The sequence below is a fragment of the Macrosteles quadrilineatus genome, unplaced genomic scaffold, assembly GCF_028750875.1.
Source record: "Macrosteles quadrilineatus isolate MER2022 unplaced genomic scaffold, UCM_ALF_1.0 Scaffold_4__1_contigs__length_99947679, whole genome shotgun sequence".
Classification (NCBI taxonomy): Eukaryota; Metazoa; Arthropoda; class Insecta; order Hemiptera; family Cicadellidae; genus Macrosteles; species Macrosteles quadrilineatus.
The window spans coordinates 77,995,652-78,016,777 of record NW_026542597.1 but is presented as its reverse complement, the minus strand read 5'-3'; the positions used below and the strand labels follow the sequence as shown (position 1 = coordinate 78,016,777).

At 32.4% G+C, this 21,126-nt stretch overlaps 1 protein-coding gene across 2 annotated transcripts in view; it reads left to right on the top strand.

The window, feature by feature from the left end:
• LOC128993491 (5'-AMP-activated protein kinase subunit gamma-2-like) overlaps positions 1–21,126 on the top strand; it is a 326,963-nt gene that overhangs the window by 285,536 nt on the left and 20,301 nt on the right. For both annotated transcript variants that reach the window (XM_054417433.1, XM_054417434.1), the window contains 2 exons: positions 1,573–1,709; positions 15,540–15,588. In XM_054417433.1, the coding sequence (XP_054273408.1) occupies positions 1,573–1,709; positions 15,540–15,588 (186 nt within the window). The remainder of the gene's footprint in view (positions 1–1,572; positions 1,710–15,539; positions 15,589–21,126) is intronic.

The window sequence follows — 21,126 nt, the reverse complement described above, 5'->3', positions numbered from 1 at the left end:
GTACTGTATTCTGTTTCAACGAAAAACTTGATGAGTGTATTTGCAGTATTATAGGGATGAAGTAATTTGATGTGATTTTGAATTAATATGACTATATCACGTATAATTTGTTGTAAGCTAACTAATCATTGATATAGGAAATTTAAGATTTTTGGACACTGAACAAATTTATTACAGTAATAAAAAAAAAATGTTTAAGTATACCACACGTATGACAGGCACCCTCCCATATAATTTAACAATATAACAAAGGTAATTTAATATAGAAAATAATGAACATATTGTCGAAGGGTTTAACAACAAGCTTGTTATGGGCACCATTACACTGTGCATGAATTTCAGCCCACATCCACTGAAGGTAGCTAACTGTAGACTACTTTGGTTTTAATGGTTTAAGTTGTAAGATTTATCCTTCCTAACAAAGATTATACCTCAGAGACCATATTTTGGTCTATGTAACACCCTCTTAACTGTAGACTTGAGTTTTTATCAAAGTCATACTCTCATATATTGTTGTCTTCCAGTAAATGATCATCATAAACTTCAAATTATGCCGTGTTAAAATTCAATCGCAGGAGTAGTTAATTGTACCTCCATCACCTATCTATGCACAACCATTAGAAAGTATAGGAATCTTGTGGATGTTCTAGCTGCGGCTTTTGGTGAAACCATTTCATTTCAACCAACCAGTGCTTGGGTTCTGGTTACCAAACAACCATTAAAGACGCATCGTACTTTTGCAGTAGGACCAAACTTAGAGCACCAAGATAATCTCATAATCCAATTAGACAATGAACCCAAGGTACAAGTGTCGTTCTAACTAGACGATTTATCTTTATCAGTCTTCTTAACAGTACTCAAAAATATGTCTACGTTTGAACCAAAATATGGCAGTGTGCAATAAAACAATGATGGGGTACATGTTCTGATCATCGAAGTATATAACACAACTTGTGTTATATACTTCGATGGTTCTGATGGGGCAATGTGAATATCGTGTTAATTAAGATGGCCTGTGGGAGTGACAAGGGAAAGACTCCCAAAATCACTGAGAGTCACACCACTAGATGCTAGTGATATTAAATAGTCCAATTGAAATTACTTTTTGAGATCACTGTACAAAATAACAACAGCAATGGCGATTGGGAAGATTATTCTACACATGAGCATACTCACATGAGCATAGTGAATGTCATGTCACTATGTCAGTGTAACAAGCAAATTAACTACGTATCCTATGTCACTTTAATGTAACGCAAGTAATAATCTTCCCCTTGTAAGGGAGAGATTACCGTAAAAATTCAATCGTTCAAGTAAATTGCCACTGAAACTCTTAAAATGTTGTTAAGAAATGCTCTGTTTTTTAACAGAAACATTTTTTGTATAAAGCTAACTTTCTGATTATTTAGCTAAGTTTAAAACATATAATGCACATATAGGCATATAATGGACACTACCTTTACTAACTACTATTTCTAGACCCAATGAAGACCTCAGCGCCTTAGCAAGTGGGGTATAGCCTAATCTCTATGTTTATGTTGCCAATATACCAACCACTGTGTTTTGTTCCAGGTGCTTTGCTGAGGCGCAGTTCCGTAGACGTAGAGAGGCGAAGGTTATCACTAGGCGCAGTCTCGACACCTCACCGCGCCTCCGACGCATGCCTAGATCCTCACCATGCAGCCATACTGTTCAGAGACTCAAGAGGGGTGAGTTACCATAGATTAAACATACTCCCTTAGATATATCATCCTTATGGATCAGCTGAAGACTATTTCATTGTTAGTTTCGTCCGTTACCGCTAGGATCGTGTTTACAATTTTTTCCTTGTTATTTCGTTTTTTTACATCGTTTGAACAAATAAAACGATCTAATCACAAACAAGAACTCGTCCCTTAGTTGTATTCAAAACAGTGAAGCATAATTCATGAAACTAGCACTAAAATAATATAAATAAAATTACTTCGACACTAGTGCCCAGTGTCACTAGCATGAACTAGTCACGAAAAACGATTTTTAATATTGACTATGGGATGAGAAGTCTTCTTGGGTTAGACTATAGATGACTATAGTGATACTTTACTGTACATTGAGTACCGTGAACAAACTTGGGTCGATGCAATAGGTCGATTCCGACTCTAGATTTTTTTCAAATCTTGGATACTGGTTTCAAGGATTTTCGTGACTCAATATTTAACTCTGAATTGAATACCGATTACAGACCAACACGAAATCGAGGATATATACAATGGTTTGATAAGTTTAGAGTTTAAATGGGGACTCTCTAACAAGAAAAACACCGCTTACATGTTCAATGTATGTAATAACATGGCGTTAATCGTTGAACAATTTTTTTTTGTTCACTAAATAATCTTCCAGGCGAGTTTGGCAGAGTACGTGAGCAATCGACAGAGATCGGGCGTACTTGAAAGACAATGATCTGTTCATAGTAGTTACTTTAACAGATCATTTTTCAACTATTGAGAAACTCATGTATAACCAGCTTTATGCGACCAAGTAGATGCCTGAGATTTTTTTGTGTAGTTTGAAGCTGCAAAGATCATTAGATACTACTCTTAGCCTAAATGCATTCTATTCAAGAATCACAGTCGATGCGGACGACGTCTTGAATTAATGCTCTGTATTCAATTTTCTGTTAAATAAGTGCTGATGCAAAGGAATTTTAATTAATGAAGAACTCACAATGCTGTTTCATAAATATCAGAATGTTGACGGCTTAGAATTGTAATGTTTATTTAGGTAACAATATATTTTAAAATCACGGTAATCTATGGTGTGTAGACAATTTATTTAATAAAATTTCATAATACTGTACCTATCAAAATCAATGTAGTATATTAAAAAAAATCTAAATCATCCATTTAGTCAACAAAATTTTTCTTTTTGTATTAAATTCACTATTTTACTATTTCACTATTTTTACTGATATTCTTATTATACATTTTAATTATTAGTAACTTCATGGGTTAGTGAATTGTGTAGAATTTCATTGGGTTTTTAGAAGATTAAGTTAAATAAGCTGTAGATAATTCACACGCAATTTATAACTTCACACAAATCTATGTTCTAACAAATATTTTCCTAATTAAAGTATTGGAAAATATTTCACAACCTATACCAACTACCATTTCTTGTCAGAATGACTACCTCAGAACCTAAACAAGTGTGGGTTTTTATAGGAATATATAGTTCAATATCATGAGATTTCTGATGATATTGTGATAACAATGTCACTCAGTTAATAATCAACAGGTTTCTATGTCATGTCACTATGTCAGTGTAACAAGCCAAATTAACTACGTATCCTATGTCACTTTAATGTAACGCAAGTAATTATCTTTCCCTTGTAAGGGAGAGATTACCGTTAAAATTCAATCGTTCAAGTATATTGCAACTGAAAATTTTAAAATATTGTTAAGAAATGCTCTGTTTTTTACAGAAACATTTTTTGTATAAAGCTAACTTTCTGATTATTTAGCTAAGTTTAAAACATTATTTCAGGAATGTAGTCATTTTCCAACCTCAATTGTTATGTTAAATTCGTACATTGATTTATCTTTTATCCCCCTAATATGTCTACACGAAAATGTCTGTTGTGTTTTAGCTTTGACTATTGCTAGAATGGTTGTATTCAAAAAATATTTCCTTTTTAACATACATTTTCATCGACAGCTATTAAATTTACAGATTTAATTCTACTGTTAATCATTTTATTGAAACGATGAGATTAGATGTTATTTGAGCTTGATATTTTTACTATAGGCAGAACTCAAGTTTTCACACGAAACATTACAAGAATAATTTATCTATTATAGAACATCGAAATTATTATCCTTCAATGCAAATTTACTAATCCACGTTTTGGAGTTGCAAACTTATCTTATATTAGTTTCGTTTGTGTTTGGTTATTAGGTCCGTTATTAGGAAGAGTGCGTTTATAAGGAACATATAGGTGTAAGTAATCCCTGCCGTACAATTAAGCAATAACAAAGGCCGGGCATTGTACAAAGAAAACAATGAAAACAGCCGAGTAGGGTCTTACAATGAGCTTATTACAGGACATCTTTAGTAAACGCAGATTTCAGCCTCTAAACCCAGTGAATATTAGATTTTACTTGGTAACTCGGGCGTCCGGTAATCTATTTCTCCAGGTTAACTTTTCAATTTGAGCACTTAAATTTCTGAGTGAAAAATCTGTACCTCTTGAATATACTTCCTACATCTTTTTCAAAATTACTTAACTTTGTGCCTCTTCAGTAATTTTGGTTTGAATTGTTATGACATTTTTGCGTCATCAGTAGTTTGTTGTCATTTGCTCTCTGCAGTAAAAGCTACACAAATATTATGTGTTGTTGATTAACTTTTTTATGTATTCTAAAGTTTTTTTCTCAGGATTTCAAAACGGCTCCTGACAAAATAAAGAAATATTGGTTTTCTTTCAAGTTTAATAATGTTAAATTGATAGATTATTGTTGGAATCCTATTAACTCGCCCATTGTGTATCTATAGTTGACGTGCTATTATATTGAGTTTTTTGACGGGGATTCAATGCTTCATATTTGTACTTTAATGAGTCAAGGATGGATGTATCGTGTAAAAGATTGTTTAAGACTACGATCAGCTGTTTCTATATCGAGGAAAAAGTCAATTTAGCTAGAACAATATTCAAGTTTCAAACTAGCGAAAAGTTACTGACTTAACTCAGGATTGAACCAGCAACCTTGTGATTTCTAGAGTTATATTCGGTTCCAATGACACTAAGGTTAGAATCTGACAAGCAAAGCTATAGGATACACAGCACGTGTTGCCTGTTGCAAATAGGTTGTTGTCATAACCTTGCCTCACAATGTAGATCAACCAGTGCCAAAGTGTTCCCATTTATAGTCAGCCTCTGCCTCTTGAGTTCTGGTGTTACTTTGGCAGTACAGATTTATTAGATTAGATCCATGTACAAGTACACGCTGAGGTTGTGTATTTTAAGAGGGTTTACCGATCAATTCAAGATGGCGGCTAAACATGTTTCTACTTTACAAGCTCTCAACACTCTAAAACTACTCTTGTTTCCAACTATTGTGTGTTTTTTGTCCTCGTAACATATCAGAGCTTGCAATGGATGGGGATAAATTAATGTTTAATTATTAGAAGCTAAAATCACATGTGAAAAAGACTAATTTACGGATTTTCAAAATTATTTAAGTACTTAAAGAAATAATTACGAAGTTTCAGTTCATCCAGGTCATAGTTTGGATCTTTGTAAATATTTTACAGTTTGTTTCAACTCGACTTTAATAATGCCAGGAGGTTCTTTTGTGTAGGACCATGTTTACGTGGTAACCAAACGGCTGGTGAAACACACTAGAACACTTAAGAAATTGATCTTAACAATTTGTTAGAACTATTTCATTTAACAACGCTTTTAAAGTGTTGGAGGGTCAATATTTTAGTAAACATTTCTTAACCTGCTGAAAAACATTATAAAAAAAACAATGTAGACAATTAATTGTAGGGGTTTTCCCTTTTTTAGTGTTGTGAGTCTTCCATTGAAAGTTTCGCCAGTGTAAAATACTAAAAAAAGATTAACCTTTGGCGCTTTAAAAGATTTGTCTTGTCTAAGAGATCATAAATTCCTTGTTAGAATGATATGAGAAATTATCTTACTAATTTTTCAGTTTAATAAGTTAATAAGACGAACAGTGTTCAAAGTATTTATAATGTCAGATATTGTTTATAGTGCTGAAACTGATGGTTCAAAAGATGAATCAGCTGTTCTTGATAGTTTTGGGCTTCAATAAAATACAGTCCTGACTAAATAAAACAGCTGATCTTAATCAATAACAAAGCTACACAAATTACACACTACATTCTGCACGAGATATAAACCACATAATTTGTTGTCTTGGTGCAGTGATTATTGAGAAAACTAATTTTATTAATCAGAATTTAAATTTTAACCTCACGGAGTAAGGCCACATTAGTACTTAACATTTACTATTGGATACTGAAGTTGTATTAATAGTCAAAGTTAGTAAAGTAATAATAGTAACCACACTTCAATTCTTTTTCTTGAACAAAACACAATTCACGTCAAATTTTGCTCCTTACCTCAACCTTAACTTTACGCCCTCATAAATTCAAAGGTAATTTTATAAGCCCCAACTAGGTCTACTCGGAAAGTAACAGGTCTATAAATAAAATTTGTTGTGCCATAAAGTTGGGCTGGGCTTATAGCTTCCCACTTTTATTACCCATGTTGTAAACAAGTAACAATGCATGAGGATAGGCGAGTATTCTCTATGAATATGAAATAGGACCTCCAATAGTGGGCTGTGAATAGCGAAATAGGAATAGGAGATTGTAGTGGGATGAATAATTATCACTAAATTATAATTTTTAGTTCAATTAGAACATGTAGGGTTAATTCAAGTCTAGAACCCATTATTTAGCTTTGAATTGACAATTTCAGGTAAACTGAACCTATTTCTGAGTAATATAGACAATATTGTTGAGTGAAATAGCATATTTTGACTTTTTCTTAAAAAGAAATATTTTGGAGGAAGTGCCCGATTGTTAACTTAAACCAACATGGAATAACATTTCACTTTGGTATGTGAAAACTAAGATTCTCACTGTAAATTTTAAGTAGTACTGTAAATCATTTTAGTCATTTTAAATGTTGACAAAAAATGACCGTTTGTTTGTATAGTTTACCTTTATGACTAGATACATTCTTTCAACTTTTGGGCATCTGCATTCAAACTGCAGTCAAAAGAGAAAATACAGTAAACCCTGAAAGAAAATTGCAATTCTTGCAAATAGAGGCTAGATGGACACAACGAGCACTGCACTAAAACACATGTATACATTGTACATGTTTGTATTAATATTACAGTAACTAGTAAACACGTTGCTCGAAATCGAGCAATTGCAAAGAAGTAAAGTAGTTTTTTGAAAACAGATAAAGTCATCATAATTTCCGATGGGTTTAAAAGACTTTGAATTGAAAAATAAATAACAGCAATTAAATTATACACCTGATCAAAATGTAAACAATTATGTTCTTCATAAGGATAACATGGGAACTTTCAAAGCCACTGAGGTAGAGCATAAGGTACATTTTCAAAAATGTAAGGCCAGTTTGCAAATCTGCACGACACGCTCTTTCCAATGAGACATCAATGGATAAAATCGGTTAAGAAATGGGGGAGGAGTTCAACCAACAAAGTTTCATGTAGCGTATTAATTATATAGATTTTCCGGAAAAGTATTTTTGTTACCACGTAAAGTGTATTCAAACTTACATCAACTTGGTTTCCATTTCAACACAATTGTATAATCCATATCAAAAATATCTTTTTCCAAACTTGAGTGCTTATAATTTTTCCTACAATTGTACTTTGATTTAAAGGACTAGAAAACACAAATCAGTAATCACAATTAGTTTTAGATTCTTCGCTTTACGTTTATTCATAAGTAAATTACCATGTATTATTACGATATTATTAGGATCTTTGTATTATTTAGACGTTATTATGACTATATTGTCATAATTTATTCAATTACACGTGGAGGTGCCTTGTAAGGCTCAGGCCCAGGCTGCTGTGTATAATGTGAGGTCAAAGGTTAACTAGCTAACAGCCAGGACGTTGAGTGACAGTCACCTTACAAGAGCTATACAGCTCGTACAATTTATCTTCACACTCTTGAAGGTGACATGACAGTATCGTGGTAATCGTTTGTTTAGTTGGTTACCAAAGTAACTATCGCAAAAGTATGTCATCTGAATTGTTGACTAGGATTAATTAATTTTGGGTGTAGAATAAGTGAGATATCCCCCCTGTAAAATTGTTGTAAATCTTTACTAAAATAATACTGGAAATACATATTTTTTAAAGTAACTGATTTATAAACATACCTAAGCTATGTAAGTAGAATACAGGATGAATCGACCCCCCGTTCACATACTTTAATATACACTATACAGCCGCTTGAGCTCACTGACTCACTGATCAGTTATACAAACTTAATGTTTATCCAGTTCTAGAATAGCTAGGGGTCTGAAATATTTTGTGGAGGACTATCTTGGTCCCAAACCAGTCAGAAATTCCCAAATAGTTAGATTTTCAAATCACAACCCCCCCCCCTACATTTTTTCCTTAAAACCCCCCTTTTTGAGAAAAACCAAGTTTTTGTAACTGCTATAGCTCGAAAACTGTAAGTGTTAGCAAAGATTTGAAAGAATTTTCATGGTCAGGAATGAAATTTTCTACAAGACACTCTATTTATCTTCTTCGAAAATCGCACTCCTTCGCCTTCAAAAAATGCCTTACTTCTAAAAGTTGTAAAAGGCCTTAGTAGATTTTCAACCTGTTTTTAATTTTATGCTAATTTTAATTAATTAGTAATTAGTTTTAATTAATTAATTCTCGGACATATATTTATACTTTTAATGATCCCGATATTGAAAGCAAAAAGGCCTAAAGTGACAATTTAAAATCGTAACCCATTAAAAAATTTAAATGAAGGATTTTCAATGAAAATTTTTTTTTCGTTTGTTGGGCCAAACCGTTGTGCACGGGTGGTCTGATTCATCCTGTATAGGCTGTAATATGATAAGTAGAATTTTTTGTCAATTTTAAACAGATAAACAGATTCTAACATTTAACTTTATAATATAATAATAAATAATAATAATAATTTATATAGTGTATAATTTTTTAATATATTTTTTACTTCATAAAAATAACTTAATATTTACTTTTAATTTTTTATGAAAGTTATTTAACTTCCAATTAATTACGGTATTTGAAAATGCTCCGTTACTAATGGGTGAACAAATTTTTGGAGATGTAATAGTGTACAGTATAAAATTTACATAAATTGATAAGTAATTTATTTTGTGAAACAATGCATTAAATAGTAGTACAATATTGAGTGAAATATTAGTGAATGCTGAAATCTATACTATTATATAAATATCTAATGGTGTCTGTCTGTATGTGTGTTACTAATAGGTACAAAAACTACTGAACCAACTGGGCTTAAATTTTTACAAAAACATAGCTACCATACCAAGGACCATTATAGAACTATTCACATTTCGATACTGACCGTAGGCTTTGCCCCTTTGGCTTAAAAAGTACTGAGGTGAACATTTTAAAAGTAAATATTGATTGGTCTCCATGGCTGCGATTTGAACACTAACAATGTTTGTATACATTTGCTTTGACATTTAAATGTAAACAAGAAGAACTGCTAAACTGCATATTTCACAATTTCAGTCAGCTGATACAAAGAAATTAAATATAATATTTTCCATAACTATGAGGTAGGTTTATTTTAATCTAACCTTTTATCGTAGATTATTTAATCAAAAAACTATGTCAATGATTATAGAAAAAAAAGATTCTATAACCGTTGCTGTATCAACTCCGGCTCTGCTTTGGATTTTTTTAAACGTCTAAGTTATGAAAATAATGTTATTGATATGTTTTCATGGAAACAGTATGAAAATTACATTGTATAGATGTTTTGTATGAATTTGGAGGCTACTTTAAATAAATTATAACTGCTTAATTAACATGTGTTGGATTAACTTAACATAACTTGCACATCACATTGTTTTTATATTTAGGTAAATTGAGTTGTGTTTTGCTAAACCTATGCTTTAATCAAACTAAAGAATATCATCAATAACTAAATTGTACGTCGTTGATTTTTGTTTTCTAAAATCTGTTGTATATGTGTAACTATATTTAATTATCAATAGTAATATAAAATACTCTTATTTTATCTTAACATACCTTTCAGTTCACATTTACTTTATTTGATACATTTCTTATTTGTGTTTTGCCACACCACTGATTAATTTTAAACCAAGGAAATATCATAAAACTAAGCAGTACACAGTGTTCTTTTGTTTCTAAAATATCTGTTACTATGTTTACTTAATGGTAAGTGTGAAAATGTAAAGGCAATGGACGATGGAACTGATTAAAAGAACTGGTTTGTATATTAAGTTGTTTGTTGATATTTTTGTAGAGTAGAATCAGAGATGCGATGAAACATATACTGTATTTGCTATTACATTTTTTAGTCCTTGATGCTGTGATAATCATATTAGTTTTGTCTGCTGTCCTTAATGCTAAATTATTTGTTTAAAATTTTTTATAGTACGTATGGATATAGTTTCTTTAATATTTCAAAATTAATAAGGCACAGCAATATTTCTAAAGTTTATAACAGCTGACTTAGTTTTGCTAATGATTTATTGTGAGTGAAGAAACTGAAGATGGAAGGATTTGTGATTTAATATAAAGAAGAGTGAAATTATAAAAATGTTCATTTAAATTTAATAATTAGTAGGTACTTTTGCAACTTCAAAATTGAAATTTAAAATGTCAATGATAAATTAAAAAAATACGTAACTAAGGGGCATGAAGGTAAATCATGTATGTCAACGTTTTATTCGAAGATTTGGTCAGTTTTTCTCACATCAGCCAACACAAGATTTAAAATTAATCAAAACCAAAATGGTGGTATCCACTACATACCAGATTTAAAAGTCATAACTTAAAGGTTTCTATTATGGCTATAAAAGTTGAATATTGTTTCTAAAAGCGTTGACAGATGTGTAACTATTATATGCAACATGCAACAGATGTAAAGATTAAAATGTTTCTATTTTGTGTCCTCTTCCCGTTGCAAAGCACGGGTACAACAGCTAGTGAATGAATATGAATAGCTGGAAGCAGGAAATCGATTTAAAAAACATTGGTAGGCAATCCGTCCCGTCGTTTTTTGTGTCACCACTAGTCGTCAGATGCTCGTCAGCAGGAATGTTTGTTTATATTTACACCCTGCCATGCATTCTAGTGGCATCCTCCCGAACTACGTGCGACAACCCGCTCTTAGCGGCTCGCTCGCGAACTACATCGACGCGACATGTGCTGCGATCTAGCAGACAACCCAGTCCACTTTCTCTCTCACTCTCACTTCTCGTTCTCACTCCAGCATTGGACTGGAGCGAGTGACGAGTCGATAACTTGTTGTTCTCTCCGTATTTTCGTGTGTGGGTCATGGATGCTGGAAGTGAGAGTGCGTGATTAAGTGTAACTTTTAATTTTACAGTGACAATATTAAATGATTCAGTTTGTCCCCGGTTAATTATCAGTGATATCCTTATCAGTTTGATAACGATTGTGTTGGTGGGCATTTGTCTAGAATTTCGTGACGCGTAGTTTTTAATTTATCATCATTGTGGTTGTTTTTAAATATTTTAATCTGTTACTTAATTAGGAAATTTGAATTTTATACCAGGTAAACATATTTTGTCCTTGACACTGTAGCTAGGGAGGGTAGGTCAATGGCCACATGACCTCTAACCCCACCCCCACCTTATCACCTGATTGTGATCTGTAATTAATTAGGTCAATTCACTCCCTTGACAACAGACGGCCTTGGGAATATGATGCAATTCTGTCTCAAGGATGGATAATTTTGATGTTGTTATAACCAAATCAATTTAATTTCAAAATTTAAAATGTTTAATGATAAACTTGTTATGTGTAAAAACGATTTATTCGATTATAAGTTGAACTTGTATGTGTCCGGTTTTAGTGCTTAATTTGGATATTGATCCCACATCATGAGCTGTCAGTTTCTGCTTACACCCCAATAAAATTTTTTTTTACCAAATTTTCCAAATTGACATATTTTGGTTCTGAGAATATAATGTGAAGAATACTAACTCAATAAGATTGTTTTTCTATTCGCATAAATATGAAGTGGTGCAAGAGCTTTTGATGGTTAACTTTACAAATTTATTAAACTATACCATATCTAGTCCTACAATTTTCATCTAATACACTTTTATTTAAAAAAACAAGTTTTCAATAGCTTCTTAAGATTGCAAATGCATCACTTTCTAATTCTAACCCTTAAACTCTTCATCTGCTATAATTTAATGCTATTATTTTCATAATAGTATAATCACTAAAAAATATCAAATTACTCTACTACATTTTTGTAAGTTTGATAATGTCTGAACAAAAGTTGAAATATCCAATTGCAATTTTTATCTTCTTGTCACTAAGAGTGTGGGACTCCTAACATTTCAATTTGTAACTTTTTTCAGATGGTTCAATTTAAAACACTCAGACATAACAATTTGATATTGATAAAAATGGCATAGATAGACTACTCTTTATATAGATAATAAAAAAAAGCTCTTGTTTTAACCATTTGTTTTTTAAAGTAACACTCCCAGTAGTTTCTGCATTTTATCATAGACTAAGGAACCAATTAATAATTAATAAATGGCCTATTGTCTGTGATTGTATGAATAATGAATCATCAGAGATTATCTGCACAAGTGTGTTAATGCTCTTATCAATACAAAGCACCTTCTGTTTATTGATGAGATGTTATGAATCTGTGTCTGTCCCACAGTTTATTTGTAGGCCTAGGTACTTCTATTGTGGCTTATATTTATAGTTTCATAAAGTTCATTAAAGATAAAAAAAAAGTTAAATATACCTACTTAACTCTTTTAAATTATACTCCGCGCCAAAGCTGGTGGCGGCTGAGGGATTAGGACCGCCAGGTAGGACTACATAGGTCCAACGATCACATAAATTTAACAATACATAGTAAATAACAGAAATTGGTCTTATGTGATCGTTGCATAGGTCGGACCTGCTCACCAACCTGGCTGTCCTAATCCCTCAGCTGCCACCAGCTTTGGCGCGGAGTATAGAAATGCCGAATAACGTGAGGGGTCTACTCATTATCCTATGGTTTGGCCCATTTAGGATGGTCTATAAAGTAGGGAAATAAAATAACGATAGCTTAAATTTAAAAATATCACCCTATAAAGCAATGTAGCTAAATATGTTTGAAAATGCTCACGGTACTGAAAAATTGTATAAATGTACAGTATTTACTGACTCAAAATTGTTGGTTTGTTCAGCAAAATTTAATCCAGATAGTGTTTTTTCTATTTTTTTCCTAAAAGTTTCAAAAGTTTGTCAGATAGTGTACAGTCTCAAGCCATCTCAACACAAAGCTACACAAGGCATCTCATCTTTCATTCATCTCTGCTTGAAATACGCCCAACTGCGTCACTATTTCAGCATGCATTTCAATACTGTGTGTTACTTGTTCATGTGATAGTGGTTTTCATACAGACAATATTAGACAAAATTACAAATTGTCTGACAATTGTTATATTAGAGTGTAAATATCCAACCATGTTTTATGCAACATACGAAAATATTTAATTAAACTCTAGGTAGTAGAGGGATACTCTCCATCCCAATACTAAAAATCTTTCTGTTGAAGTTTCAACAAATACAATTCTCACTTTGACGACTGATTATTATGAATCATTAAACTGATTTTAAAATATATAAATAATTATTTTATTTTAGTATAATTTTAATTATTGGTCTTTTACCATTGAGAATAATGTGGCACAGTACGTCCGATTAAATTGATTTTCAAAGATATTTTCTGCAAGAGATGTTAACAAAGATTATCCCTAGATTCCTACATTGCAAATTTGCAAAAAGTCAAATTTGTCTGCAACAGAAAAAAATCACACAGAAACTCTAATGTTCGTGAACTGTGTTTGGAATCCTTGAGATGCCTTGAGCAAACAGCTTTCTGTTGGTGTTGTCCAGGGAGCTATTCTTGGCCCGGTATTTTTTGGTGATACAAGGTTATTTTAGCACTCGTATTCTATTTACACTGCTCTTGCCAAATATTGTGTTTGTAAATAATGAGGAATCTGGCAATATTTTTGTATTATTTACGAGGGAGGTGTTTTATTCCTTTCTTAAAAATGTGTGTGAAAACATTGTTATTACCGTCTTTGAATATAGAATTCTATCTGAAAGTAAAACACAATATACCATAGGTGCAATTGAATACCTTCTTTTTAGCCCATGAATTATATTTTTTCTATTTGTCTAATGTTTTAAATTAGGCTGACATTATTAAGTCCATACATTCAACAAATCTTTCAAATATGGGATTAAAATATTTAAATTTCACAGCTCAGTAAAATATGAGGTAAAAGATAGTAATCAATTAAGAAGCATTTTCATTTACTTGAATTAAAATCTGTTTCAAATTTTGACTACCGGTATTGGTTTTTTTAATGTAAAATAATCTAGGATTTTTAACAGCACCTATACATGCAGTCAATGAGCTTACTAAACATTTGGTCTAGAAAAGATTTGTGCATAGCAGGGACAATGTAGCAACAGCAGATGAAATTATTTTAATAAATTTAAAAGATCACTAAATGAAAAGGTTATTAAAAAATGTTAGCTATGCCACAATTGACGTACTTAGTTAAAAATATTTCACTGAAACTTGGAAATTTTTAAACAACCATACACCTATTAGTTTGTATCAGAAAATTGTTTAGAATGACAAATTTATTTCACTGAGCATTTGAATCATGCATTCATATTATTCCCCTATTAATTAGTATCAAATAATTTTGTCGGCGGTTGGATATTCTTGAGACAAAATGAAGTTGATAAAGTGAAGTTAGAATACTCTGAAACTTGGAACCACTCAAAAACAATTATTTGCCCTTTTTAGGTTGTATTTGAAAATTTGGTAAAATAACAGATTTCAAGACAGTATGTTGACAAAGTGAAGTAGAATATGTTGAAGTGGATCACGGATGTTGTGAGAATGTAGCGAGATGTTTTTCGGTATTTGGGGCAGCAGCACGCTCGCCCCCGACCCCGAGGCACCCCCTCTTTCTCCCACGTGGTACTCTCGGATCGCCCAAAGTGTGATGCGCAAACCACAGGCGCTCTTCAAGAAAGTTGTGGTGAGTTGTGGAAATTATATGAATTTGTATGCGCTTTTTACATCCTAGGGTGCTAGGCTCTATTTCGAAATTGTTTTAAACATTAGGTAGGGCTATGATTAGCAGGCTGCGGGTTTACATAGTTAAAACAAAACTACGGTATTGGTGATCAGCCTGATTTGAACCCAGGACCAATGCACTGGACCAGCTCCCCATGTGTAAGCTGTATTGGGGGTTGGAGGATAACAATTAGTTATCATTCTGTTTTATTGTATAAAATTTATTCACAATTAATTTCTTAAATTTACTAGCGGTATCATATAATTTTTTAGGGGGTTTTAACCTTTTTCCAATAAAACTCAATAAACCAACCTGGGAAGCCTGTTGATTTGCAGGTTTTTTTGCATAAGGGGCATTTTCTATTCTCATTACAGAAGGAGATTTTTTTTTTCAAGGATAAAAATATCGAATCCCCTCAACAAAGTCGAAAAAATAAAGAAAAAAATCAACAGCAACAACCAAGTTTAAAAATCTAATGAATCAAATAAAAGTTTGAGATAAATTTAATAAAATACATCAAAACCCTTTTTTAATTAGATTTTATATTTTGTTTCATTCTATTATCATAAACATGCAAACAAAACCAAACGATGTGAAATTCCGATGTTTTCATAATCTTGTTTTGTTTCAGCTTCCTGTCGCGGATCCATTCCTCGAGAAAGTCAACATTTCTGATCTTGGTGAGTTAATGTGTTTGTTTTGTTTCATTCATCTTAAGCCTTGTGACTACATTACCACTGTCGTTAGCCACTTAATTTGAGAGCAGATTACCATAATCGAATTGATCTACATCCAATTTACTATTGGACAAGTCAAAATATGTAAAATTTGAAAATGGTGAGTTGTAGTAGGCCTATCATTTGCTTTAATCCCCTAAGTAGATAATCGTTGTCGTTTTCTACTTAATCTAAAAGTAGATTACTTTAATCAAACCACTCTACATTGAATGTAGTTGACCAGTCAAAATTTGTTTAGTCTCAAGGGAATGTTTTAGCTATTTCAGTGTCCTAAAGAACGAGTAGTCTTACTCATGGATAGACCAAAGACACATTACGTGCAAAATACCATGTTGACAACGTAATGATCATTGTTTCTAAATTGTTCTTAGAAGTGCAGCTATTTGCTTACAATGCATCCAATTATACCCCGCAAAACTCTCGGTGAGTCAATCCAAGCGAGTAATTCTCTAAATCCAGATGTTCTACCATGAAACTACACAAAGACAGTTAGTGTTGGTTTTTCTATTACTTTGGTCTGGCATCATTACCGTTGTTGAGCTGGTTCATTTGGCGATTGTCGCGACAGTTTCACGCACAATTTATCGATCGCAGTTTTAAGTCTGCAAGCAGAGTAGCAAATGAGGGAGTGCTGAATGCCGGAAGAGTGGGGGTCCCCAAAGGTGCCAAATTCCAAATTTAACCTCTCCGAGACTCGTCGCTAAAGCCGCAGTTGCCTGTGGCCCTTGCGTCCACTAATTAGCTTTGTTTGACGTGTGAATGTGTTGTGTTGTGCTTGTTATACTCTTGTTTACGCCGCGTCCACGGTTTTGACAGTTTGTTTTATTTATTCGCTCCGTTTCTTCACAATTTAGTGTGCACATTAATTGTTGAGGATCACTTTGGTATTTTTAGGTTCTTTATTGTGCTTTGTTTGTTTTATAACAATGGTGGAGTTGGTGGATGCTTTGTTAGGTTGAACAATGATGTTTTGATGTGTTTCTGTAGTTTTTATCTTGGGAAGTAGTTTCTTGCAAATTTTAGTAACCTTCCGGTCAATTTGTGTTGATAAAGATTACAAGTAGCGTTAAAGCTTTTAACATTACTTGAGATGTTGTCTACAAGGGTAGAATCATCTTTATATACTTCTTATAGTATAAGTGCTCTCTGATAACTATATTAATTTCTATGTAGGTATCTCATTTGTGAGTGTAATTTTTTTTTAAGGTAATTTCTGAAAATCATTTTTTATGTTATTGATTTTTTTTATTTATCTTTTCTTTGTATTGGTAACCTAATACTTTCTTCCTTTGCTTTACCAGCAATTCTCTGCATTTAGTATGAGTTTTCCTCCAGGTGAAACTGTCCAATTCACATTTTTCTCTGCCTCTTACCTGGAGACTGATTGGTTTGACAGGTTTTGAACTCGAGTGCTGCCAAGTTGCTCTAATATTTTACTCCTTGTAGCCTAAATAGGCCAAATACAGTTGCCAAATGCAAGCCCAATCCAATTTGGTTGTTGCATTGCCAATCTGTTCAAGGCATTGTGATGGATGTTATTCGCAAAATATCTCTAAGCATTGTCAAACCTGCAAAACCTCATTCCTTTGTAACATAAAACTAAATATTTTGTTATTACTAAAACTTTAAAAACTGAAAAATATTAGGAACTCCATTCCTTTGAGCCATTTTACCATTTTACCATTTTTTAAAATTTTTTTTGCCATTTTTTGCCATTTTACTGAATCGCGTAAGTTTTCCACTTTTTTTCTTCAGGATTTCATTGAGTTTTATTTTATTGTTTCATCGTTACTTCAACTTCAACTCGTTTAAGGAAAAAGTTTATTCGTATAGTGTTTGTAGTATTGATTAGGGGTGTGTTCTGTTTTGATGTTTTTATTACAAACTGTTATTGGTTCAATTAACTGTGTTCTGGGAATCCAACGAATAATGTCTTCTAATCTGTACATCACAACATGGTAACTTTTGTTCTAGACTCGTTGAAAAGGGAAAGAGTTCTGCTAGCTTACCTGAAATAAATTGCATTTCAAGGACACTATAAATAACACAAGGATAAAAAAAACACTAATATTCTTTCCTAGTATCAGACTCTTTTAGTATGTTCAAACTACTCCTATATTAGGACAAAATATCAGTTTTATGTTTTGTAACCCTTTTTTATACATAGTAGCACCTGAATTCTAATCCTCATGTAAGCTAGCTGAACTCTATATACTTTATAAAAAAAAAATCATCATCAACTTCTTGGCTCTCCAAAATCCAGTAATAGTAATTCTTGGCAGTCATAAGGGATCTGCTGCAGTGTTGGTAGATTGCACAGATTTCTTTGCTTTTAGAGGACAATAGATTTTGAAAAAAACCATCTTCTTTAATCTTCTTCATCCATATCAGTTTAAACGTCCAATCTCATCTGTCGACAAATATAATTCTCAGCAGTCTAAGATAGAAGATATCCTCCGCGGTTTAAACTCGAAATCCTCCGAAAGACTTGCGAAGTGGAGTGATTATTAGAGGATACGATGACGGGTGAAGATGATTCGGCTACACACCTACAGCAACTTCCTCGGCCATCACCTGCGGTCGATCGTGGACGACCAAGAAGTCTATAGGATTGATGAGATCAAGGAGTTTGAGGCAGTCGACTCCGCTTGGAAGGAGCTTCTCGCCCAGTTACTGTTGCAAGGTCAGGCGTGGAGTTGACTTGGAGTTTGGCCAAGAGATTTTATATGTCTAACCCAGTCTACCTTTTGACAACAATTTCATTTATACCTTGGGATTTCATACATATGCAAAACAGATTACAAAAAACCTTATTAGTTAATTATTAATTATTAATTCATTAAAAAAAGATGCAAAAAATCTTAAAAAGTTTAATTGATTAAATTTTGTGTAGGTGCTTAATTGTTTTTGTCTTTGCCTCCTGCTATTTAATATATAGTTTTTCTAGAATATCCAATATATTTACTACATTATGACTAATACAGCACCTATAAGTACATAAATAACTTTTCTTTAATCCATTCTTAGGTTTAATCCATTTACATTTAATCTTACTTTTTGTTTTAAATTATTGTTTGATTGCCTCATGTGTATTTATATAAAACGTACAGAATGATTACCAAACTGAATAACTACCAAGAGTAGAAGTTGCACAGATTTTAAGATAAGGGAAACCTAGATATGGGGGATGAGGGGATTGAGAAGGGGAAGATAAGGAAACATGAAAAAATTATATAAATTATTGGGTTTTCAACAACAACTGACCTTTACTTTAATGAAAACCAACCAATGAATGATTTCCAAAGTACACTATTTTTAATTTTTGTATTCTGAAGTCATTATGCTATAAACTATTTTGTTCTCATAAAATTATCCTTGGAGAGAAAAGCCTTGTGATGATTATTGTTCACATCATCGTGAATTTCTTTTTAAGGACCGACCATTAATAATAATTTTGAAAATTAAAACATGTTTTGTAATTATTACTAGCGAAGATTTTGTGTTTGTATACAAAAACTTATCAAACCAAAGCTGTCATTTTCTGTGCCTAGTATTGTTATGTATCAGTAAAATGTTTTTTTAAATGAATTTTTAAAAATATATAATTTTAAATAGGCTGATTAAAAGATTTTCAAAAACACCATAAAAGCAGCTGAGCTGAAGGTTAGGTTAGGTTTGTGAGCAGTTTGGCCGCCACCTGGTCTGAGGGCACTGTCCTATGTCGTCATTTGACTGTTGGCCATGGCCTACATAAACCACACACTTCACACACACACACATGCACACGCATACAGCAAGGAGACACAATTGCTTGCTTACGGGGTCGTTGGACCAAAGTGAATCCTTGATATTTTGAACTGCATTGTCCGATAAAGTAGTTTATTGTTATTGCACCTACGTTTGTTTCTGGAATATATTTTATTCTATTATATTTTGCAAGTGAGTTATTTTTGTAAAGGTTTAGTGATTTATATAAAATTCCTCTGAACAACCTTTAGGTAAGGTGTCTTAGGAATTGGAAACTTAATGATGTAGCAAAAATATCATCATTAACGGCTTACAATTAATGGTCCTAGTCTCTTCTGGTTGAAGGTTTGGTAGTAATTAAACAGTTTTAATATAAACGTTTTATACAATTAAATTTATTTTATTTTAGTTTTGTCGTTGATATTTTTTCTAAGATTTTTACTTTCAAATAGTTGACTTTAAATTAAGAGATCTGTTCTTGAAAAACCTGGAATTTTTGGAGTGCCTTGGAAAAGTCCTTGAGTTTGGCTTACATAGTGTGCCTTATTATCTTATTATCTTTGAACTATATACATGTCCTAAAGTTATAAATAAAATGCCAGTTTCATTAGTTTTCATTCATATTTTTATAAAGTTCAAGAGAGCACATAAAACTAAGATTGCAGAGGTTGAAACAGAGCAATTTTTTACATTTACAGCTGATTTTGCCGTATTAATTGAAATCTTTGTCTCACTGGAGGTTACATACTTGTTTTTTATAAATTTTTTGTTTAATAATATGAATTTAAAAAATAAGTTACAAACCTACAATTTTTGTGGATTCAAAGATTGTTCCTGAAAATCATTATTTTATCCTGAAATTTTCCATTTGAAAACATATGTGGAAACCTTCCTAATGTAAAATCGTATTAGTTTGTTAACTTTTCTTGGGAGTTCGATGTTCTCACATTATCAGCAGTCCTATAGATTAAAGCGGAAACAAGACAACGTAACTGTTGATAGATCTTTGTGGGATATCTCTGGTTTTCAAGGCCAAATGTCTCAGTCATCTGGTGTAATGATCTGGTCTAGTTGCTCCTCGGTGATGGCTGCCCAACAAACTTCCTCTTCTCACTTGTACAATTATTTCTGGGGTAAGTTTAAAGATTGTTCTCATAAATGCCATGGTCTTCATCTTTCAAAATGGCACCCTTAAAATGTGAGGAAGTCATTTTGTTGGAGGTTATTCTGTTTCACTTTCATTTCATTTACTCATTTTTGTGTTGTATTTTGTATTCTTGGTTGATTTTGAGGTTAGGAAATGGTTAAGAGGTTCAGTGCTGAGGTTGGGTTTAGAAAATGCTGAATTTGTTTACAACACGAGAATTTTATTTTCTTCATAAAAATCATGATTCAGAATATGTTTGGATGGTTATGGCTCTCTTTAAATAATATTCATTGTAACAGTACTATTTTAGCTTCCTGGTGAACTTGTGCATAGTTGAAGAAATAAATTGAATTTAATAGTTGTTGCTTTTTGCAAAAATGATCTGAATTACTCTGTTTCAATCGTAATACATCTACAAGAAATCTCTCATTGCAAGATTTATTAACGGCATAACACATTATCCAACATTAGACACACCCAAACACTGTTATACATTTTTACTATAAGCATATTTTGGTAGGCTATAGCTTTTTACCATGTACAGGGACTTAGAAAAACCTGTACAGGCAATCTAGTCTATCGTCAAA